The sequence below is a fragment of the Aythya marila genome (genome assembly GCF_965140915.1).
Source record: "Aythya marila genome assembly, chromosome: Z".
In the NCBI taxonomy this organism is placed as follows: domain Eukaryota; kingdom Metazoa; phylum Chordata; class Aves; order Anseriformes; family Anatidae; genus Aythya; species Aythya marila.
In genome coordinates, this window is record NC_139080.1 from 5,459,559 (window position 1) to 5,484,513 (window position 24,955).

The 24,955-nt window shown below is 36.6% G+C and overlaps 1 protein-coding gene across 2 annotated transcripts in view; it reads right to left on the reverse strand.

Moving 5' to 3' along the window:
- Positions 1-2,500: 2,500 nt before the first annotated feature.
- PIK3C3 (phosphatidylinositol 3-kinase catalytic subunit type 3) overlaps positions 2,501-24,955 on the reverse strand; it is a 71,534-nt gene continuing 49,079 nt past the window's right edge. For both annotated transcript variants that reach the window (XM_082784402.1, XM_082784403.1), the window contains 4 exons: positions 22,913-23,081; positions 19,023-19,113; positions 6,473-6,598; positions 2,501-3,454 (listed from right to left, as the gene is read on the reverse strand). In XM_082784402.1, the coding sequence (XP_082640528.1) occupies positions 3,440-3,454; positions 6,473-6,598; positions 19,023-19,113; positions 22,913-23,081 (401 nt within the window). In that variant the 3' untranslated portion in view covers positions 2,501-3,439. The remainder of the gene's footprint in view (positions 3,455-6,472; positions 6,599-19,022; positions 19,114-22,912; positions 23,082-24,955) is intronic.

Consider the following 24,955-nt stretch of genomic DNA (forward strand, 5'->3'; position numbering starts at 1 on the left):
TACGGCACTTGGACGTACACAAGTCGATGGGGCCAGATGGGATCCACCCAAGGGTACTGAGAGAACTGACGGAGGATCTGGTCAAGCCACTTTCCATTATTTATCAGCAGTCCTGGCTATCGGGGGAGGTCCCAGTTGACTGGCGGCTAGCAAACGTGATGCCCATTTACAAGAAGGGCTGGAGGGTAGACCCGGGGAACTACAGGCCTGTCAGTTTGACCTCACTGCCAGGGAAGCTCATGGAGCAGATTTATCTTGAGTGTCATCACGCTGCACTAGCAGGGCAAGCAGGCTATCAGGCCCAGTCAGCATGGGTTTATGAAAGGCAGGTCCTGCTTGACAAACCTGATCTCTTTCTATGACAGTGTCGTGCTTGGTGGACAAGGGAAAGGCTGTGAATGTGTCTACCTTGACTTCAGCAAGGCTTTTGACACTGTTTCCCACAGCATTCTCCTCAAGAAACTGGCTGCTCTTGGCTTGGACTGGCGCACGCTTCGTTGGGTTAGAAACTGGCTGGATAGCCGGGCCCAAAGAGTCGTGGTGAATGGAGCCAAGTCCGGTTGGAGGCCAGTCACTAGTGGCGTCTCCCAGGGCTCGGTGCTGGGGCTGGTTCTCTGTAATATCTTTATCGATGATCTGGGTGAGGGGATTGAGTGCACCCTCAGTAAGTTCGCAGATGACACCAAGTTAGGTGCGTTTGTGTTGATCTGCTCGAGCGCAGGAAGGCTCTGCAGGAGGATCTCGATAGACTGGAGCAATGGGCTGAGGGCAACTGTATAAAGCACAACAAGGCCAAGTGCTGGGTCCTGCACCTGGGGCGCAAGAACCCCAAGCAGAGCTACAGGCTGGGAGATGAGTGGTTGGAGAGCTGCCAGGCAGAGAAGGACCTGGGAGTATTGGTGGATAGTCGGCTGAATATGAGCCAGCAGTGTGCTCAGGTGGCCAAGAAGGCCAACAGCATCCTGGCTTGTATCGGAAGCAGTGTGGCCAGCAGGGCTAGGGAGGTGATCGTCCCCCTGTACTCGGCTCTGGTGAGGCCGCACCTCGAGTAGTGTGTTCAGTTTTGGGCCCCTCGCTACAAGAAGGACATGGAGATGCTTGAGTGGGTTCAGAGAAGGGCGATGAAGCTGGTGAGGGGTCTGAAGAACAAGTCTTACAAGGAGCGGCTGAGGGAGCTGGGATTGTTCAGCCTAGAGAAGAGGAAGCTCAGGGGCAACCTTATTGTTCTTTTATTAGTACTTTAAAGGAGGCTGAGAGAGGTGGGGGTTGGTCTGTTCTCCCACGTGCCTGGCGACATGACAAGGGGGATCAGGCTAAAGTTGTGTCAGGGGTGTTTTAGGTTGGATATTAGGAAGAACTTCTTCACTGAGAGGGTTGTGAGGCATTGGAACGGGCTGCCCAGGGAAGTGGTGGAGTCACCATCCCTGGAGGTCTTTAAAAGACGTTTAGATGTAGAGCTTAGCGATATGGTTTAGTGGAGGACTTGTTAGTGTTAGGTCAGAGGTTGGACTCGATGATCCTGAGGTCTCTTCCAACCTAGACAATTCTGTTATTCTGTGAAAGTCTCCTATAACAGAAATGGGATACTGTCCCTGATTTCGGGGTTGATGATTGCTGCAGTGCATGTGAACACTATAGAGCTAAGCCTGGAGCAAGTTCTCTCAACTGCTAAACATCTCCTTCTGAAGTTTTCTTCAAAAGAACTGGAGGAAAATTTCAATATATTAAGTGCAAAGGACGGGATCAAAGTGAAGAGGTGAGATGAACGAAGTGCGGCTACATCACAGAAATCAACAAGTTTTATGAGCACATAGGATGCCCCTTCAAAACAAATTTTTAAAAAGTTTTTTTTTTTTTTTTTTTTTTTTTTTGTGCAATGTTCCCTAAAAGTAGCGAAAATCCCAAGCTCTCAGAAATACCTTAGGAAGATATCAAAAAGTTCTGCATGTAGGATGAAACAATGGGAAATACAAGCAGTAGAGAAATCCGTATTTCTGACAGATAAAGCAAGACTAAAAAACAAAAACACCCCACAATGATAATTAGTGCTCTTCCGAAGAGGAGTCAGCTGAAGATTGGAGGTACTGCTGTGCCCCCTCTGCAGCAGTTTTGCCAGCTAACACAAACATTAACTAACAAGGGTAATATAGATCCTACTAAGTAGCACCTTATATGGAGAAGAGGAGCTGAAACAATGTTGTGTTTAACTAGCTAATTTGGGTAATATGCTGAAATAACTAAGGGCCTATTACAGCCATTGCTGGATTTTCCTCCATCAAAGCACTTCTCATGTTTGCAGAAGCAGTAAAGTGCAAGACTTGATTCACAAATACCAGATTCAGATTCAAATCAGTCCTTCTTATGTTCATAATTGGGAGGGCTCTCCTCCTGACAAACAAAAAAAGGAGTGTAAGTGCACTCTTTGAAAAGATCCACACATTCGTGAAAAGCTAATTACACTGTTGATTATTCAAAACAGAATCATTATGCACTCAACATGTGGCACAGAAGTCATTTTATTAGTACCCTTATTCCTGAATCAAACAAACACAGTAGTGAAAATCCTTGCAGAAAGCCAAGAGTTATGAACATAATCCTTTAGCATGCCACATCTCAGCAGGTAAGATGAAAAAGACAAAACAGAATACCTCAGGACTGCAACAACAAAGAGTTTATTAGTCATGAATATATAATTGCTGTACAGAAAACATTCAGATTTAAAGTGTGAAATACTGAACGCCTCACTGTGCGTTCTTGTTGCTGAGCCTGTTAGTGATGATTTAATTGACTGCCTACAGATGACTAACTTATCAGCACTTAAAAACATTTTTGTAAGCAGGGAAAAAATGATCGTCCTTTCTAAATGATAACATTGCCCAAGGTGGGAAATAAAGGAACACACGAATCATGTTTAAAACTTACTCAAGGATTAGAGTTAGTAGGAGGGGAGAAGAGGAGATTAACATGGTTTCATGTTTTTCTGTACTGAAAAACTGTAGACTCACTGCTGTGCTTTGTACATACACATATTCAGTGTAGCAATGATTTCCGTTTTTAAATAAGAAAATATTTTAACAGGTACAAGAATCTACCATCAAATCCAGCCTCTTCCAGTTATCTTTGGCTTGGGAAGATACTCACTTCAACCTTTGAGGCTGACATTTTCCTTAGAAAGAAATGCCATCGTATGTGAGCCTGAAGGACGGTATAAACATTCTCCTTTTTTTTTTTTTTTAATTAAAAAAAAACAGGTATTTTTAAACCTTTAAAGAAATGAGACTCAAAAAGCTTCTTTGCCTCCCGAGTTCTCAGTTCTCCATGCTACCAAATCTGCAGCTTTTGCCTTCCAAAACTGCTTAGTGAAGTCCATAAGGGCTTGAGAAAGTCTCTTTCTTGAGCATTTGCTGAGGCTTGTTTCCATCACAGGAAGGTGACGGGCTTATTTTCTCCAATACTACAAGGGAAGAAAAAACAGAACGGAATTTATTTAACCTGGCTTATTCTCAGGGACCAAAAGTTATGTGTAAATTGAACTGGGTTTAAAAAACATTGAACACAATCCTTCAGGAGACCAGACCATTTGGAAACCAACACTGTCTGACACTGGACAAACAGCTTCATCCAATATGCACAGTCCTGGTGGTAGATTTTCCACTTGTTTTATTTTCAGCATGCAAGACAGGCTTCTCCAAAAGGAGAAAAACAGAAGCCTTACTATGAGTGAAAGGAACCACAGCAGCACTTGGACCACAGCTTCTGAATATCATAATACCTCTTTACGTTTACAGTTTAAATTGAGTTTGTTCCTTAAAGAGCAACTGCCTATTAGTACAACCTCAATTGCAATACTATATTTTAGGTGGGACACCCCTCATCCCTCAAGTTTTCACTCTTCAAAAATCACTGATTAACAATGCAAATTACTTAAGCTGTAAATTTACAAGGAAAAAATGTGAAGTTAGTCACTTCAAATTGAGACTGTTTCCCTTCTTGGCAGAAATAAATAATGCTAGAATGAAAGTGACTCTCCTGGGAGAAGTGGCTAGCCAGTCTTCATTAGTATCAAGTGAAATTACTATGCGCTTTTTCTCATCTTGAGCAGTTGAGCAGTATTATACCACACCATTAACTTGTTCTAAATGTTAAGTTTATTTACTTTTGAGACAAGTTTGTTGATAACCAATAAGAAGGAAACAAATACATAGCACATAAAAGGGCCTGTAAAATATCTAGTATGACAATAAATTACAGATACATTAGAAACTAAGGTTTCATAGCAGAGCTTTGACATGAACCCAATTTATAATATTGTTACAAAAGAACAGGACCAAGATGATGCCAAAAAATCTAAGAGTGCTTTACTGAAGAGCTCCACTTTCATAGGGAGTGACGCAGAATGCTCACACAATGGTCACTACAATAACTAACCTTATTAAAAAGCTCTTAACTACTGCAGTAGATATCACAGATTCCCTGTAGACCTATTCTGGAGGCAGCAGGATAATAAATATCTATTGATAAATTTAAAGAAAAACATGCTTAAGAGCATTTCAAATGAAAAATTGTGTGGCTTTAGGTCCAAATCTGCTATTTAAGCAGGTGTTATTATACCCGCATAGTTTTTTGTTGTTGTTGTTGTTTGGTTGTTTTTTTTTGAGACAGTTTTTATTACTATTTAGAGCAAGGTAATTCAATGCAGCATTATACAGGAACAAATTGAAAGCTCAAACTGGCCATTGTGTAAGATGACCGCTTTACTGCAAATTCAATTATGCATTAATTGTTCATTTGTTCAACGATTTAAAGACTCTGAAGACTTCAGCAGCAAATTCTTCTAACAAAGACAGTCTCAGAAAAAAAGCAATGATTTTGACTAATGAAGTACTAAATATCACTACAAAGTGTCCTACCTCACTTGTAGTATAAAGATAATAGACTTATTACATTTAACTTTGATGGATTTTTGGTGATTTTTTTTTTAATACACGAACACATTTCAGAATCTTAATACATGTCAACTGCCAATTCATTTATGACTTAATTTCATGTCCTCCTCATGCTGATACTACCCAATGTTCTTGCAGGGGGAAGCTTGCAACTGTAGCTGTTTACAGAATATGAATGAAGGCAGAAATCAGAACTCCGAAACAAGAATCCTACATCGCAAGAGGTTAAAAATGCCTTAAGCATTTAATATAACACATTGTTGTTCACATTTTAATGTGCAATTTCTTGTGATCCCAGGAGAGAAAAAGGACACCTTAAAGGACAGAAGTGTCAACTCTTCAGCAGCACATAGAGTTCACAACCTCATGAAAAACAGCTTGTTACTTAAACCACGCTTCCTTGGATCTAAAATTCTTGGGTTCAAATTCTTAGTTACTTTACATATCCTGAACAAATCTGTCTTGCAATTTTAAAAGCAATCTTAAGTGTTGAGGAAAGGTCAAGCAAGTATACTTCTGAATGGAGAAAGGAAAGGTCACCTAAATCAAATCCATAAACTTTGACTTACTAATACAGCTTCAGAAATACATTAACAATTATCTGGGACAGACTGCCAGTCACCTAAAACCAATGAAGTAAAAAGATGTCTTAAATAAACTGTCGGTATGTGATAAAAGCAAGGTCTAGGCACATACTGGAGTCACTTAATTTTAATCTTTTAAAAAGATTACATCTTTGTAATGGTCTTGTTTATTCTGAAAAACGTGAGGTAGATGCTAGACTTTTTCACTTGGTCTTATGAAATTACTATCCTACATCCTATGACCGAAGTAATCCATGAGGAATAACAATTTTCGCAATACTTTTGTGTAATTACTCTTTTTTTCTCCCACACTGTGCAAAAGATCACCCTTGTTAAACACATATGCAGACAGAAAAGATGTTTTTACTTTTTAACCTGCACTGTAGTGAAGTTCTTAAAAATAAAAATTTGATTTGCAGGAAAGAATAGATTAGTTGGAAAACCTTCAACAAAACAGACAGCCATAGAAACTGAGAAGTGTTTTTATCAGATTTTGATCAGTTTTGAATGAATTCTTTCAATTCTATTTCTTGTCAGGAGCCTAATACTTAAGGCAAATAGCATACTACCTTAAACGCCTGATAAAAATAAACTAGCCAGAGAGCTTTGAGGAAGAAGCATTATAAATTCAAAAATGAAATTTGAATAACAACTTTCAATGTAAGATTTTTTTTCCTCCTCTCATGGAACCCCATCCTTCCAATTTGCAGTTCTTACCCCTGGTAAGATGATGAGTTACACTCCAATTGGCATGTTTGCCAAGAAGTTTATAAGAATTTCCTAGTACCACTGCAAGCTGGCTCTCCAGTCCTGGCAGCAAGAACACTTAACTTGTAAGAACTACGACATCATTAACAATGAGCTCCTGTCTTGAACTTACCACTCTGGACCTCTCACCTTACTCAGTTTTCAGTAAGACTACCAATTGAGAAGCTCTCTCACCTGTGCAAACTTATGTATCTGTTCCACCACAGCTGCAAAAAGGGCATGGACACTTTCATCAATTAGACTCTGCATATAATGGACAGCTTCTTCATCAGAGAGGTCCAAACGGAACTTGTCCTGCACCTGGAATGAGTTGGGGAGACAGAAAAGATGACAAATGTGATTTCAATCAGACTTACCCAGTAGCAGACATGATTTAAGCTGTCAAAATTTAGTAAAGAATCCGTATTTTACTTCATATGTATTTTACAGCAGATTACTGGATATTAACAACTTTCATTTAAAATGTCTGATTAACTTTTTCATAAAAATGAGTGTTTAAATAAGTGAGAAACCCCTCCCAACTCCCCTCCATGAACAGTCAGTTGGAGACACTGCTACCCCCTACACTGTTTTTTTATTTGACAACATATTTTAACTATTATCATTATTGTACCAATAACATATCTTGCTTGGTACTTACAATTTCCCTAAGAATTAAAGCAGTGTAATTAAGAATAGAATACCAAGATCTATATTCCTCTATTACAGCCTTGGTAATGCCCTGACCCATGAATATTTACAAAGGTACAGTGGATGCCTTTTTGTGAATTCCAGCTAATTCCATGGCAATTGTTCAGGACTGCTCCAGATGGCAACATCTCATAAGAACCATTACTACAAACTTTTCTTTTAATATTCAGAACCTCCATACATAGAACTGGCAAGAGCTTCAGCAGTTTCAGAAAAAGAAATAACATTTTGCTTTTTGGGAGCCAAGTTAGTTTTGCAGACATGCCTTTTTGCTCAGAACACATAAAAGGCAGATGCTTAAGTAAGCATTTTGGGTGAGTTCATGTAATTTGATGCACAGATTCAGTAAAATGATAAAAAATATCAAGACATCATGATTTTCTAATTTTTATGAGGTGATGTCTGTAAAGCAAGACTTGCAAACAGGAATGGTGAGTGTTCAGATTTTTTTCCAGGAAAAACAAATCTCTTGCGTAACAATGCTACCTATGGGAGGTCAATTTGGAAAGCCATTTGTGCTGTTTAAGAACTCCTAGCAAGTCCTGATTTCCCTAAATAAAATTAAGGATGCTATGATCCCAGCATTCTTTTTGCAAAGTAGCACTGGTCACAATATAAAAATCCCTCAGCAAATTTCCAACACTTGCAGAAGATAGTTGCAGCCATCTAATCACTTCCTTTATGTTCATAATGGTAAATTTCAAGGGATGTGAGCTCTTCTAGAGACTGTCGTATCCATCTACTCAGTCTCTTGCATAATGAGCTAGGTAAAATAGTATAGACTTGATGCAAAAATTGTTTGATAATTTCCAGTTTATTTGTGACAATCTCTTTTACAGAGTCTCTACAGTGAGAGGGAATGAATCACATCCTAGGTAGGTTGTTTCAATGATTAATTGCCTTGTTTAAAAATTGTGGTTTATTTCCTATCTGAACTTGTCCAATTTCCATCTCAAACAGTTGAGCTCATTAATTTTTTTTTTTTTTTACATTAAAGAGCTGTCTATCACAAATATATTTCACGTAGGCAAATATCAAATGATTTAAGTTGCTTCTTAACCTTATCCTGGCTAAGACTGAAGAAACAGATTATGAGACAGAATAACATCTCTCCTGAATATCTTCCATTCATTTACCTTTACACATTGAAAAGAAATACCAGATTATTTCAGCAATGTTCTTAATAAAGACATTAGAGCGATAATACCACCTTCTCTTCTCCTTTTGCATTCTTTTTCAACATTAAGGATACCACATAGACAACCGCCCTCTTTATGATAAGAAAAATTCTGAGATATCAGTTAATTATTACTCTGCATCCTTTCCAAAGGCGAGGTATTGCAGGGGAGCGCCCTTCAGTGCCACCATAAAAGCCTAAGTTAGCCTACCAGGTACAGAAAGACAACACCACTTCACTCAAAATACAGTTGTAACTCTAAACTTACTTCAAACATACTGCTACAAATTGAGTTTTTCTGCAACTTCAAAGTTTCATCAGTATGAAAGCCTAGATTAAGCTGAAAAATGTTCAAACTCCCCAGGAAGCAGATCACAGGGAGGAAATTAAAAGGGTATATCAGGCTAATTTTATACAACTTTCATTTTCATAACAAACATAATAAAAGGTTTGTTATCTCCCACATATGTTAGAATTTTGACAGTCAATAAAACATGCAGAAGAATCCAACTGAACTTGGACTACTCACATGCCTGCAATTATACACAAGCTCAAATACCTCCCCAAATGAGTCCACAGATATCTGTCACACCTTTTTAAATGCTTGTAGAAAAAGTGATGCAATGAGATTTTAACAAAATTTCTAACTGCAGTTTAAAAAACAAAAAAACAGTAACACTCTTAAAACTCTAGTAATGGAGCACTTCAACTGTTTTCTAATCCGTTCACAGAACTGCAGCTACTGATGTTAAAATGCTGCTTTACTCTATGGGATTTAGGATTAAACTACTTCCCACCTTCCCCAAGAACAGACTGGCATACTGATATATGTGGAAAGAAATTTAGCCACAGCTAGACCCTAAAATCAGATTGCAATTAACAGCAGGATCAAATGCTGCTGAGCACTAGATCTTTGCCTGGAAGTTTTTCAGCACTGCAATTAAAAATGACTGCTGCAACCTAGCTGAGAAGAAACATGGCAAGATGACAAATTACCTCTTGAGCTGTAACATCAGCAACAAGATTAATATATACTGACTTATGGTTCTTGTAACAAAACCAATAGTAATTGTTATCTGAAATCTCTCAGCTCCAAACTAAACCATATATTGTGAAAGATAGTGGCTTCTCACAGAGGAGGTGAAATTAGCAAGAGATTTCTGCATGGTGGTAGAAGGGAATTTAGGGGTCAAGTTATGATGAGTTATACAATTATCTCATTCTACACATTTAAGAACAAAATTTATCATTCTACACATTCAAAAGAAAACGGTCACCATGAATGCATCAAAAACATGCCACCTGAATTATTTACCTGGAGTTCTTGTTTTGGCAATTGAATTATATTAGTCTTGTTAGCTTGCTATTAGCATTAGTCAAAAAGAGGAAAGAAATATACTTGATGAATCTAGTTAAGCTTTTGTTTCCAGAAAGGAAAGTTTTAAACCCCATACTGTATGCACACAATAACTTTAAACACATTCCTTTAAACACGTCTCAACAGTAACCTTGAACATTTAAGGGTGAAAAGGCTGTATAAAGAATGACAGAACCCATGCAAATACTGACATTCAGCCTAAAGGTTTCAAATTGCCCACTATCTATCCACCTGCACAGTGGATAATTTCGTACTAAATACAGGGTAAAATAAAAGAAGTGCATAGTATATGAATTTACGTGACTAGGAATTTTATTGTTCAGTTAAATTGACAATCACTTCCTGCAGTCACATGGAAGAAGAGGGAAACTTTGCAAAGTAACAAGCAAAAAAAAAAAAAGGAAAAAGTTCTACAACGTAACCATGAATAAATACCACTTTGCACCATGATCATCCCATGAAAAATCACAGGCTTTTCACCTATGATAAGTTTGCTGGTGAAGCAAACTCAAGTGAAAAGCAGTACAAGAGGAGGAACTGGATACTTAGCAGCCTCTGCACCTTCCCCAAATTAGAGGTCAAGCACAGGTAGCAAACAATATAGTAACAGAAATAGGATGTTTGGTTGGTAGGGTTTGGTAACTGATACTGAAATATCAAAGGTCTTCACACAGCCTTTAACTGCCACTCTCTGCAGAGAATTTTTCAGTATCTGCAGAGACTGCAGATTAAAGCATTAAATGAAAGGTCTTCCTTTTCTATGTAAAGATAAACTCACACAGCACTTTTATTATTGTCTAAAACTGCATTTACATATTTTAAACAGGTCACAATTTGCAGCTATATAATTATGCTTTTATATTATTATGCTTTCTAGAACAGTTTAAACAAATGGAAAGGTGTAAACATTTAGTGCACGTGGGGTGGTAACCAAACAGTCATTAGTTCTGAGTACCCTTTTGCTGCAGAAATACCTGTGCTTCATTAGAAAGCATTCTTAATTTCATTAGAAATGGAATTAAAATTAGAATTAATGCTGCCCCACTCTCCCAAAAAAAGAAAATCAAGTAGTCACTTTATCCATGCATAGCAGAAAACCCAGGATCTTATAATGATGCAGCCTGATCAAAGCAAACAAACTAGAATCCCACCAGCTACCTTCTGGAATAATTAAAAGATTAAAAGTAGTACCACAGCACAAGCGTTGTTACTGGGAAGTAGAACATCATGAGAGATCAGACTACAGCAGGAATTAAACTATTTCATGCAAAATACTGATAAGTCCCACCACATAATCCTGCACACCCAAACACCCATTTCAAATACATGAAATTTCAAAGAAAATTAAACGTTAGGTATACTTACACTTCATGTGACAACTCACTAAAAGGGAAATTGCAAAGGTAACTGATATGGAAAGAAGACAATATCAACCAGAATAACAGACAGTTATCTGATGGTAAATTCATAATTCATTTTTGCTTGATGTGTCTTCACAGGAAACTAAAAAGACTCATTTTCAAAACAGTAATGATGTGTTATATGAAGCTCATTTCAGAGAAAACTCCACATCATGTCCACAGATCTATGTACATTATAAAAATCCAGATGACAGCATAGAGGAGACTATACTCAAAAGCCTAACCACCTAACAGTCGTAGAAGTGTTTAAGATAATGGACAGGCCTCTGTTTTCTTCCAGCAAATAAATCTCCAGGTTTGTCCTTCTCCCTTTTGCTATTTTGCATTTTTGGATGTGTGACAGGCTTGAGATTTAGATACCATACTCAAACTCAGTTCAGAAATACTGTTGGTGTAGTTAACCAATCTATGTTTTACAAACATTTGCAGCTATGATTGACATAATTACTGAGGAAAGTAGCAAAATATTTTGAGTTAATATCACATGGACATATGAAAGCCCTTTCTCCACCCTATTTTTCTCAGACTAATTGCAAGTCAGCCATTCCAAGACTGCTGGCTGCTCTACTCTTATTCTTCCAGCACCATTAGGCAGCACTGCTGCTGTTTACTGCAACAACTAGCTAAGTAGCTAGTCATTGTGTAGTTTTATCACTTTAATATGGGATTGCTCTTTGCAAAGTCAGCTACTCAAATTGAATAGAAGCTTCAGTGTTCTTTTTGATTGGGTCTTAATATGCATCAACTACTATTAAAGCTCAAATAAAATAGTTGATAGCCAAACAAGTAATGTTTAGTGAGGTTTTCATGATTTTTACTGTTTTGCCGTAAGATTGTTCCAACAGTCAGCATTCAACGTACATGTAGCAGAAATTAGCACTAAATTCTTGGCTTAACCCTTACCATGTTTCACCTATTTCAGCAAAGGTCTTTCCTGCTTTCCTTGCTGCTTGATTACAACACAGTCCGAACAACTCACTGTACAAACTCTTCAGATGCTCTAGTTGCATGTACAATTTTATTTGAAGGACTATTCTGACAACAGCTTTTGTTTTCCAGGCTTTGATTTGAACAAACTGCACTTTCTAAACAAGCCTGTGCAGACTTCTGTTTAAACGAAACAGAACAAAACAAAAAACGGAAGCTAATAAACCCATTAGTGAGGATCTAATTGAGCTTCCAGAAAAATATGGGTTTTAGCTGACGCAATATGCAAAGGTCATACTGTTCCTGTTCAGAATTTCATCATATTGGCCAAATAATTATGACCAAATGAACAGCATGATATAAAGCACCAGGAACCTGGGGTGTTCTTGCTCTCACTTCACTCTGTGAAGTTTATTCCATCCTTTCTGGGTTTCAAAATGAGTATACATGCAGAATCAACAGCCTAGAAAGAGAAAAGCTGGGTGTGCAGCTGCAGCATCATTACCCAAATGGACAGAAAGATGAACGTCTGCCTAGGCAAAATGAGCTCAATGTCAATGTGACACTATTACAAAGAATAATCCTCCTCTGAGGAGGAAGTAAATATAAATACAGAAACAGACAGACTTACCAAGCAAAACTGAGTTTATTTCTCCTACAGAGAAATAATACTAACTCTCTTGACATTAATAAACCTCAGAAATGTTTCCTAGCTCCACCTTTCAAAAAACATTGTTATTTTCAGTTAGGTAAACAGGGACAGATATCTACTGCTGTCTAAAAATGCAGATCAGACAACAAATGAGAATCCTTTTCCTCTTCACTGACTTGTGAACTTAACTCTCAATTATCCATTGACTGACTTCTGGGGAGGAGGGAGAAAGAAGAGAGGGCGTTTTACTACAACCTCATAAATTAACTCAGCATTAGAAACAAACTGGCTCAAACTTTCTCTGCACCTTAAGTCACATTGTTTCTCTGTTTCAGCTTTTCTGCCTGTAAACAAAAATTACTGCACTTTGATGTGTTTAATGCAAAAGAATTAAAGCATGCCTGCTTTCTCTTCTTCCCAGTTTTCAGACATTTCTACCACTTGTTTCTCATCAGGTGTAGTGAGACCTAGTTAAAGGTTACATAGATTTGGAAACACAAAGTGTTCTAAGTGGTCCATTCTGTAAGAAAATTCCCCACTCCACTGAATCATGAGAATTTAACCTTTTCCTGTGTAAATCCAAAGGTGCTATCAAATTTGAACAGGGCTTTCATAAAAAAGTTACCTTCCATCTACAATCCCTTTAAGCTCACCTATAAATGACACAGTTGCAGCATCTTTGCAGCACCTGCAAATCAATGGGCATCTGAAACACAGTTCAGTCAATTATAACACTGTCCTTTAATGCCTGCCGAGTTCTTTGTGTGCCAATGAATCACCGGTCCCTGATGTTTTCTAATTTAAAGGTCAAACTTGCTATGAAGGACAGACACAAGCCATCTGGCTTTCCTGCAGAAAAATCAGATTTTTTTTGTTGTTGAGAGACGACAATGCTGAATGCATTTGTTACATTGGAAGAGTGATGGCATAACTCCTCCTTACACAAAACTGCCTGCGTAATTGACTGAAGATTCTAGTTACCACTGTTTAAAATTATAGCATTACTTCAAAAGAGTAACAATTGTCAATTAGCATTGCAGCTGCATGAGAAATACAAAGGCAAGTAGCAGTGGCAGAAAAAAGGGGCGGAGGGGATTTGCATTATATCCTCAGTTATGCACTGACAAGTCAATGTAAACAGATTTCAGCCCAGTCCTTTTCCTGAAAATTGAGATCTGGAAAAGAATAAGCAACGAGTGGAAAATTAAAGGCAATTACCTCAGAGGTCAGAGAAAGCAAGAGGCAAACAGGGGAGAACCTTCCACTATTTTCCAATTTAAGTTCATTTTGTAACATTTTTGAGCCAAAGGGGGTTCTCAGAGAAGCCTAAATCAAAGGGTAGCAGTAGGAGATGGTATCCTGACCCATGAGGTGAAGCACACTAGTCCACCAGGTTTCTTTATGAATAGTATGGAGAGGACAAAAGGACATGAAAGGTTAAAAAAAGACAACTAATTTCAAGCTTTGCTGATCCTTTTTCTTGGTCAAAAATTGACAAATGTTTTCATGTTAAACAAAACATCAAGAATCTGAAGAGGATTTCTATGGTTTTATGGGATGGAGATAACCTGTATAGTTGACAACCACTTTTCTGCTTTGATTTGCAACCCCTTTTATCCCCCTCTTCACCCTTCTTTTACTGGGAAAAATACTGATTGAAACTGGATTGAGGGAATTAAATCATTAAAGGAAAATTTTCTTTCAGTTTAAAGGCACTAGATGATCTACCTAGTGATACACACTGGAAGTGGAGAGATGGTTAAAAAAATATTTTCTATACATCAAAGAATAATGGTGAAACTTGAAACCAAGAGCTTTCCTCTTTCCTCCAGCCCAGCCAATACTGACATTCACATTTTCAGTTCAGTTTTAGGTGTAAGAAAGCATCATTAAGGTCAGCATTGGTTTAATTTCTGAACACAGATTTTATACAAAGCAAGTAAGAAGGTACTGTAAAATTGTAGTGTGTTCCAAATCCACAACTCCAGCTGTAATCATCAGAAGTTTCTGGTACATTTAACATTAATGAGAAGAAAGTACCCAGTCTTCTCCCCCAATAAGCAAAATCAGTTTGTGTAGAGCTTGCTCACTTTTGAACAAGAAGAATGTGAAAGTGCCTTCAAAGATGATATAAACGGAGAGCCCAACTCTGCTTACTCCATCCTGTGCCATAAACCATGTCAAACAGGTGTAATCTATACTTATTTTACAGAAAGTTGTACATGACAAGCTGCTATTTCAATTTTGCTTCGACTCGATACATATTTCTCCCAAAGACATTTCACAGGCATTGGACAGAAATGACACCCAGACAACATGCTTTTTGATAGAATGTAATTTTATAATCAGCTTAAGATCTTCCAGTTAGCTCCTTGGGCTATAACGTGTTACTGGAAAGTAGATGTTTCTTCAGCAAAAACAGCTTACAACTAAAGATCCTGCCTTCCTTTTTCTTCCTCAGGTTAATAACATTTTCCTTAGGTGTACCTTCTCATTCAGATTTCTCTAAGAAGTTTCTATTACCATAGCAGAATGAAACTGTTAAAAAACAAAGAACAATTTGTATCATCCACAGCCTCAGTGAAGAGGGCATGCTCTACATCATAATTTTTCCATTATCTTGGTTTGTTTTCTGATTTGTCTGAAATTAAGGCAAAAGATGGCAGACTTCCAATTACCTTTTCAAACTCATTAGTTAGTGTCTTGTTATACATACACATACCACAGGTGACAAAAGAAAGTACAAGAAATGAAGCCATACAAAATGGCTGTAGTGTTCTTTCCTCTACTTGAATTAAAATAAAAATTAAGCACTCATTCATACTCAAAGAATTAGGCATGCTGTTTTCTGTAAGTTTGGAAAAGAAGAACACCAAATATTTCTGATGTTATGTTTTACTCGTCAGAGTATTTTTATATATTGTCCATCAGCAGACAGATATTTCTTGCAGCATAAAGTACCTCTAATTCTTGCTCAGAAGCAAGAATGACACATTACATCTCTTTGCAAAGCTGCTCAGAACACAGCCCAATGTACTGCCTAAGCATAATTCTTTCCTTTTGAGAAATCAGAATAGTAGCCATTGCAGAAAAATCTCCCTTACTACCTCAACTTCGTGGACTGTACTCTAGCATACCTGTTTCAATGAGAACAGAAACCTGTGAGGCAAGAACAGCTCAGTAAATGAATTTGCTCAGAATACATTCATTTAAGTATGTTACAAGGTGCCTTTTTTCTTGATCCTGTTAAGAGATACCTATGGAAGTATAGTTAGAATACTTTATAACTGCTCTTAATAGGATTGCTGCACCTACTAAAAAATTCCAATGTCAAGGAATGCTGAACAGTTTGAACACCAAAATATATTGAAATATAATGTTCCACCTTCAATAACTTTCCTTTCTTTAAAAAGGAAAATTAAAATTTGTACTATATACATTTTCTCACAGTTTCATCCTAAGTAATATTCTGATACCTGAGAGATTTGGAATAAAGATAACCCAACCTGTTTCCTCAGTGACCTGACTTCAGCTGCCTGTGAGATCAGAGCCTAACTAGATCACTGGCCTTCTAAAAAAAAAAAAAAAAAAAAAAAAAAAAAAATGAAGGCTCTACAAAACAGAGAGTGAGTGATACTACAGCACCAGTAAGGAAAGTAAAGAAAAAAAATTTCCACCATAACTATTATAAGAAGGATACCTTCTTAGATACAGAAATGTTTGTACATCTCCACCTTTCTTTCCCATGAAAGTGATATCATGGTTGAAATGGCTATTGACTTGACTCACATAAAGGTAATTTAATTTTACGGGTCAGTCCAAAATGGATCTTTAGCTAATTTGAGTCTGTTGAAATATATATGGATTTTTTGTTTAAAGCTTTAAAAAAAGGCAAACAAAAAAAATCAATTGAGATGCTGAAGGCATTTATTCAATTTTCCTACAACAAGGTACAGTATTATCTTGTTAAATGACTGAACAAACTTGCCACTCAGCCCAAGAGGTACAAGACACCTTGTTTCTCTTTTCTTATTGGTACTAACAAAGCTCAGAACTGATTTGAGACAGGCTAATGGACATTAAAAACAAAATTTCTATCACTATCTAAAAAGTGACCTCTTCACTCTTCTACATAGAATTAAGATGATTTTGCTGCTTAGCCATTTTATAGCTGTTTACCTGATGTTTTTCTTTAAAGTAAAAAAAGAAATAAACCAAAACCAAAATATTTTCAGTTGCTTTGAACATAGTTGTTTTCATCCAGTAGATCATAATAACAACACTTGCTTTATAAGAGAGTCCTCTATTCACCTGCTCTTTCAAGATCTCACCATAATGTATCATTTTTGCAGAAATTCCAGAAGTTTATTTATTCTACAATTCTTAAACCAAAAGGTCCAAACCTGAACCTCTCATTTGGGATTATAAATTGCTGTCCTGTCAAAAAATTAGTTTATTAAAATAATTATACTTGGGGCAAAGGATTGAGAAGACTATGAAGTAAAAAAACATTTATGAACAAGCCAAACAGTTATCTTTCTGATAATACCGTATTGTGTTTGTTTTATTCTGTTTTCCTTTTTTAAGGAACAAGCACACTCTAAATGAATTTACAGAAGTTGTGACAGCGAAATCTGTTCTCTCAGTATATTATCTCTACCCATTTATAATTATTTTGCATGAAATTTGAAGGTCTTCACTCTTCCCCAACTAAACAACATTTTAAAGCGTGAAAGCAATCTGCATTCCGTATAACAAATACTTGACTCACTGACTCAGGTCTAGCTCTCAACATTTTCAAGCCTCTAAGGTGAGAATAAATTTCATCAGGGTAAAAACTGCAGATCTCAAAGTTGCAGCATTGCCAGAGCTCAGTATGACAACAACTCTGTTGTATCTGACCTAAGTGACCTACCAGACAGCAAATAAACATACACTACTTTCATCAAAAAGGGGACTATTATTTATACTTAGTAATGAAATATAGAGGTAAGTACATTGATCTAATTCATATGCCTATGAACTTCCCTTCAGATTTTGCTTCTTTCTTCTACAATACACGTAGGTGTATTATCTCTGATTGGATATACTATAATCAGGCTTGAGATAAACGTGATTTTAGCTACTGTATATCAGTGAACTGTAACATACTTCTCAGCTGAAGAAAAGACTTGTTGGCTTTCAATTCTCTATCTTAATTTAATATTTTATATGAATTAATATTTCAAAACAAGGGAGGAAACTTCTATTAAGTACGAATTTTATAAGCATCTGAAACACTCAGACATTACTACAGTAAAAGCACCCTTTAAAAATATTTTAGAGAATTTGACATCCTACTATCATTTGCTACAAAAAAAATCTGCTCCTGGTATAATTCACAGGAGTGTTGTCCAAGATAAAATGTGATGCCAAGATACTAAGAAGAAAAACGTATGTTAATTGGCAATGGAAAACAAGGAGACCGAATTTGATTACAAAACGAAACAGACCAAAAAAACACACTATGTCATCATTTGCAGAAATGAAACAATGATTATATGAGCTCTTCTATATCAATTTGAAATTAGGAAACGCTAAACATAGATGTATATTCTTACATGCTAAAAGAAAAGCTTCGTTGGAGTCAATTCACTTACCTTCAAGAGAATTGCATTAGAATGTGAAGTATTAATTTAAATAATTGTGGATCTTTGCATTCATAGCTTATTGAAAACACTAAAGATCAGGTTGATCTTTAGAGAAAGTACAGAGCTTGAATCAGAAGTGAACTGAACTGATTTTCATTGGATTCACAGGCTCCACAAAGTCTTTTGTGGAATTAAAAGAGATAGCCCTTCGCTAGAAATCAGGTTATAAAAAAAGCCAACATTTGCCTAAAACGTAAGTGCAATGAAATTTATGGGAACATTTACCCGGTATTTTCAACGTCAACAGTAGGTGAAACACCAAATAGAGAAGAATGATTCAGGCTGGAGCAACAAGACAAAATCAGAATTAGGGGACACCTGTTAGTTTGTTTTCACAACAAAGATTTCCTAGTGAAGAAGTAAAAACAGTCTCAGTTACTGTTTTATAAAACTATATGTGACTGTTCCACCTAGTTTATAATCCTGCAATCTTTCATGATACAATTAGCGTTGACTGCTTCACCCATCAAAAGCTTTTCATTAAAGTATGATCACCGTTCTTAGCAGAATGTTGAAATATCACTTGGAACAGAGTGCTAGGGCAGACTAGGCATGGACTCCATGGGTGATCAAGATCAATTCTGCATATATGGATGAGCACACATACTAGGCAACTTCAAATGTATATTCCCGCCTTTAACCTCAGTGATTCTAGAAATCACTTAGACCTCATAGAACAAATGCAAGCCTCCTCAGGTCATTGGTTACACACAAGTCATCAGAAGTGACTGAAGATTTCATAATATGATGGTTTTGGTTAATTAAAGACAAGGAAAGCTTTCCTGTTACCTTTTTTACAGTCTTGTCAGGTTCAAGAGCAATATCTGGAATGTTGGCATCCACCATGAGGGAAAATAAGTTCAAGATCAAGTTGGAATACCTGAGTAGAAGAGCGTATTAGATAAATACACTTTGTAAAATGTACGAAAGACAACATTTTGTGAACAACTTCATATAAGAAATAAGATCAACTTGAGTTGGTAATGTTTCAGAGGAGATGCATACACACCACTTTATTTGGACATATTTAAGATATCCAGTAATATGAATGACAGTTTAAGCCTTGTCTTGAACTGCCAACACTGAACACAGACCATGCTTTTTTTTTTATGTTGGATTTTTTTTTGTTGTTTTTTAAACAATCTTATAAAAATAGCACATATTTTAGAACAATGTTTATCCACAGACACACCAAATATAAACAGTTTCAAATACTGTAAGATTTAATGCCTTCTCCCACTCCTGGGAGACCAAGCATAAGCTTGGATATTGATTCAAAGGTTAACTTTATTAATTGGGTAACAGTTATATAGCGATATTATATATATTAGCATTCAAACAAATGAAGTCTTCACAATTAGAATGATTTTTCATGTTGCTGTGAGGGCTTTTGCCATAACAGGTTGACTATGAGTGGTTCAACCAGATCTAAGTCTGCAGTTGCTCAGTTAAGCTGCAGTAACTTTGGTAGTACAGACGTCAGTTATAACCATTTAAAGAGAAAAGACAGAGTAGTTTTAAGTTTTAATATGGTGTTGGTAGTACTTGCAAATCTTTTAAAGAACATAATTTTACCCTTGCAGGAAATTAGCTCTAAGTTGCTATTTGAAAGGATAATTTCCAAGCTGTTCAACATAAACTGAAACTTCCCTTACTCCCTTAAAAGAGAGACGGTTTTCTTTTAGAGACAAAGTAAGCAACCAGCTTCAAAATCTGAAATACTGCTTTTCGAAGACCCGCAGGAGCTTCTTTGATGATAGAAAAAGAATTCTTAGTAGTAAAATTTATTAGCAAACTTGTAAATGCATATAAATTGGCAATCATAATAGCATGAAATATTTTAACTACAGAAAATGACTCTTAGCCATACTCTACAAATATTTCTCAACAAAAATCTCTCTTGGAAAGCTTAATTCTACCAAAAACTATTGACACCTAGTAACAGGAACTAGCACTACCTAGAACATTTCAGTGTAAGATCCAACTCTTTAGAACACAACTATTTTAAACTGTTTGGACAGAAATCTTTTGTCTAATTTGTTTCAGCTGTTCTGCTTCACTTTCCCAAGGGCAAGGGGCTGGAATCTGGAAAATGTCTTTTAGACATTTTTTTAGACGATAAAAATTACACTACTATTTTGTTTCAAATCTGGCTACAAACTCTGGCAGTCGATAGCAATAGCAATTGCCAAGGACAGACTACTTTCTTCACTTTTCATGCTCCTAATAATAGCATTCAGATGTAAGCAACCTGAATTATGTAGCGAGAAATTGGGCAGAAAGAGAAGGGCTGGACAAACCAGAGACTGAACAAGATGTGTAACAGGGTGTGATAGACAAAGGGCAAGAGTGCAGAGACTGATGCTAACTCTCGATAAGGTCTTATGCAGGTGCATGGTATGCCATGGACAGGCAAAAAAAAAATAGAACCAAAAAAAATAGAACCAAGAGCCAGAAGCAAGGGTGTATGCATACTGGTGCATACTGGCACCTGAGACACAGGGTGTCAAGATGCTCACAGCTGGTCCACAAACAACCCAAATTCACCCTAACATTAGACATTTTGTTGGAAAAATATCTTCAGGTGTTGATTCTAGATTCTTTTCTGACAGATCCTGCTGAAGAGTTGTAAACTGGGAATTCAAAAGGGACGGAAAGCTGACACACAATAGGACTTGAGCGTTTTTAAGTAAGCTCAACATGTATAAAAAAGGTGTAAAATGCTGCTATGCCACAAGTGAGGATACAGCTACAACCTGCCCTGCAGCACATTCAGCACACGTGGGCTGCTCCTTCATTACAGCATTGCTGACAAACACATACAACTGATCAGCGGTGTTCAAAAAAGTGGAAAGTCATCTCTCCCCAGGGGAAAAAACAAAAACAACACACCAACCACAAAAGTCCCTCAGCAATGATCATATGCAAAATTTCTTTCATCTAAAACTATGAACAAACTTTTTCCACTTATAAGTTGGAAATTGTTTTTGTTTTTGCTTTGCAACAGTATTCTACCAGGAACCCTGAAAGGCAGATTCAGCATTTGAAACATGCAGAACACTGTCTATACCCCAATGAAATGAAGAACAAAACAGGAACTGATAGAGATAACAAATAGGGAATTTGCATTTCGATTTAGCAATTAGAAGTTATGATTTCACTGTACTTAGCCAGAAGTATCTGTGAACAGGTTGGCATCAATGTGCAGAACCGTTAGAGCTAAGACATTCCTCCTTTTTTTTTTTCCTGACTCAATAAACAAGTAATCTTGATCATTTTTAATTTTAGCTGCTTAAAGTAATAGTTATTGTAATACCAGTATTATCCTATGCCTCCAAGAGAGATCCAAAACCATTTAAAAATGTTTTCCTATAAACCTGAACAAATATTGGAGACATAATTACAACTATAGTCCCAGAATTAAAAATGAAGTTATCTTGATTTACAGTTCAGTTTTATACCAAAATGACTGCTGCACTCCACACTTGAATATCACCTCTGTAGCAAAACATTACGTAAACTAGTTAATGCAATGGATAATCCTTCACTGACATAACAGACCTGTTCACTGAAAAAAACTAAGTTTAAAAAACAAAAAAAGTATTACTTTTATAATACTGTATTTCTGATTTGTGAAGTTTTGAGAAAAATTCAGAACACTGAATATATATTGGCCTTCCTATTAGACTTCTCTGAAGTCAAACAATCTTTGCCACTAACATGCTATTGCTTTTTCATTCTACTGAAATGCTTTTAGTAAGTCTATAAAACAATGCCGTATTCTTTTTCTTCTTTTAACAAGGGAGAAACCACCTGTGACTTTTTCTGTTATCATTTAATATCATTGGCTATGTACTTTTCATATAGGTATTTTCACATTCTTTTAATATTTCTGTTTTATTTCATATATTTGAAGGTTTACATCGTGTGATCTAAAATGACGTTCTTTCATCTCCGGGGAAAATGTACTAAATCAGTCACAGTACACACCAAGAGTGTTTACATGCATTCTATGTTCAAACAGAAAGATGAGCTACACAGCTCAGAAAGCTGATGGAAAATTATATGGTCACTACAAAGGAATGAAACTGCTTCAAAATCTGAAGGTGTGATCAATTCCTCCATAAACAGAAATCTAAAGAGGCTTTAGCTGCCATTGTTCTGTCTATCTACAAAAGCTGCTAACATACTTGACGACCACACGCAGCAGCTAGTATTTGTTCTGTGGGACCTGCATCCAACTAAGCTTATATATACCATCTTCAAGGCAAAGAATTTGATTTTGATCATCACTCGTCTAAATTGGAGGAGGGTAAAGCAGCAAATTAATAATGATTTAGGGTTAAAAGGATACCAGTTTACTTGATCACCAGTAATCAGAGAACTTGCTTAAGGGCAAAAACACGTCCAAAAAAACAATTTAATACCCCCACAGAATTTATGAAAAAGGTATGTTATTAAACAAGTAAAACTGAGAACCTTAACTTAAAAGGCAATTATATTCAAGCTCCGCATTATACCAGTGTTTTAATGGTTTCCTTCCTTTGTTTTGTACAAACTCTTGTTTGAATTCTGAACATATACACAAGTTTTGAATTTTTAACAGGAATATCTTCCCTGATATATTCAATATTCTATTTTACTGAGGCTCTATTAACTTATCCAAATAGTTTTGTTACCTGCGGAGATGGAGAAAAGCTGTGTAGCACTGCTTACGGAACTCCTGGTACTGCTCACTCTGTGTGCCTCCCATACCTTCCACCATCTCCTTATTCAGCTTCATTGGGGGAGGTAGAGGCTTAGGGTCCCGACCCAGAATGTAACCAAAGTCAATGTGAAACAGTTTACCTACAGATGAAAGGCAAACATTTACCTCAGTATTTCACATATCAAATTGCAAAAATACTCAAAAAAAAAAAAAAATTTAAGTACAGTTTCCTGAAGATGCTAAATTGCTCTCAAGAAATACTATTCACTATTTTCTATGAGGCTTATAACTATAATTCATGTTTTCAGATATAAACTTGAAATTATAGACTTAAATAAAGCTGATTTCAAATTCACTCAAGAGTACTAACAAATAAGGTAAGGATTTTGTTTACTTTTTAAACATATGGAATATATTCATAAAGACTGAACCAATGTTCAAAATAAGTAGACATCAAATAGACATTAAGTGCTTAGTCATGTTATAGATACTACTACTTCTTTGCTCCTTCTTAAGAACTTCTTAACAAATCAAAGTGTTAATGCACATATTGCTTTTTTTCCTAGTATCCCATTTGGCTGCCCCAGTATACAATAAGTTATTTTAGTAATACATTATATTAACCAAAGGGAAAATAAGAATCATGATCTTAAAATCCTTTAAGAGTTGTCCAAGTACATACAAAATTTAACACCTCTGAAATATTTCTAGAAACATGTATTTCAATTGTATTTTGAATGCAATGTCTCAACATACTCCATTTGTACAAAAATGCATGAGTTACACCACTTGATCTCTACTTTTCCCTTCTCAGAGCAACTATGTTTGTAATGTTCCTGTCATTAACTTGACAAAAACTTACATACATCTCATTTCAAATGCACAAGGCAACTTTTGTTCATATAAAGAGTTTGTGTATTTGCAAGATTGTCCATACTTCTTTGGAACATGTTCACTGTGTTCCTTTTTACTAGTGCCAAATCTTACGTGAGATGCAACATGGAGCAAAATAAAAAATTGAAACAGCAATTTCCAAAAAACAAAACAAAACAAAAAAAAACACTACAATATATTCATATGATAAAGATTAAGTATTATATGAACATGCAAACAGAAACAGTCATCAAAAGCCTAAGTGGTTCAATTCACAAACCCTACGAAGCCAGTTTTTAGGAATATCCTTGACTTACTAAATTGAAAATACTGACCATACAGAGAAAAAAAGGTGTTTGTGAATGTGTTTTGCAATCAAATTTTCAGTTTGATACTAAGCTTTTGAACTGCAGAATTTAAACAATAATAAAGCTGAATTAAAAAAAGAATTCAGTTCTGCCAATGTCCAAATGTGCATATAGAAGGTACATAAATGAAATTTCATAGAACCACCTAGCTTGGAGAAGACCTTCTAAATCATTGTATCCAACCGTCAGTCTGACCCTACTGAGTCCCATCACTTAACCATGTCCCTTACTATCACGACCATATCTTAAATATTTATCTCCAGGGACAGGAACTCCACCACTTGCATGGGCAACCTGTTCCAACTCTTGGCCACCCTCTCCATGACAGAAATTCTTCCTGATGTCTTTCCCCTGGCTCAACCTGTTACTGTTTCCTCATATCTTATCACTTGCCAACTGAGGAAAAGACACCCCCATTGATGCAACCTCCTTTCAGGTAGGTTGCAGAGAGTGAGGAGATCTTCCCTACACCTCCTGCTCTCTAAACTAAACAACCCCAATTCCCTCAGTCACTCCCCTATCTTGTTTTCTCGTCTCTTCAGCAGCTTCACTGCCCTTCTCTGCACACACTTGAGCCACTCAATATCCTTCTTCTAGTGGGGGGCCCAAAACTGAACATAATATTCAAGGTGCAGTCTTACCAGTGCTATGTACAAGGGGACATTCACTTCCCTACTTCTGCTGTCTGAAGGCAAGTGATTGCCTTTAGACAAAGGAAACACGTTCCTGAAGACCACATTAAGAAGGATTAGGAAATAAGTGCAAACAAGTGA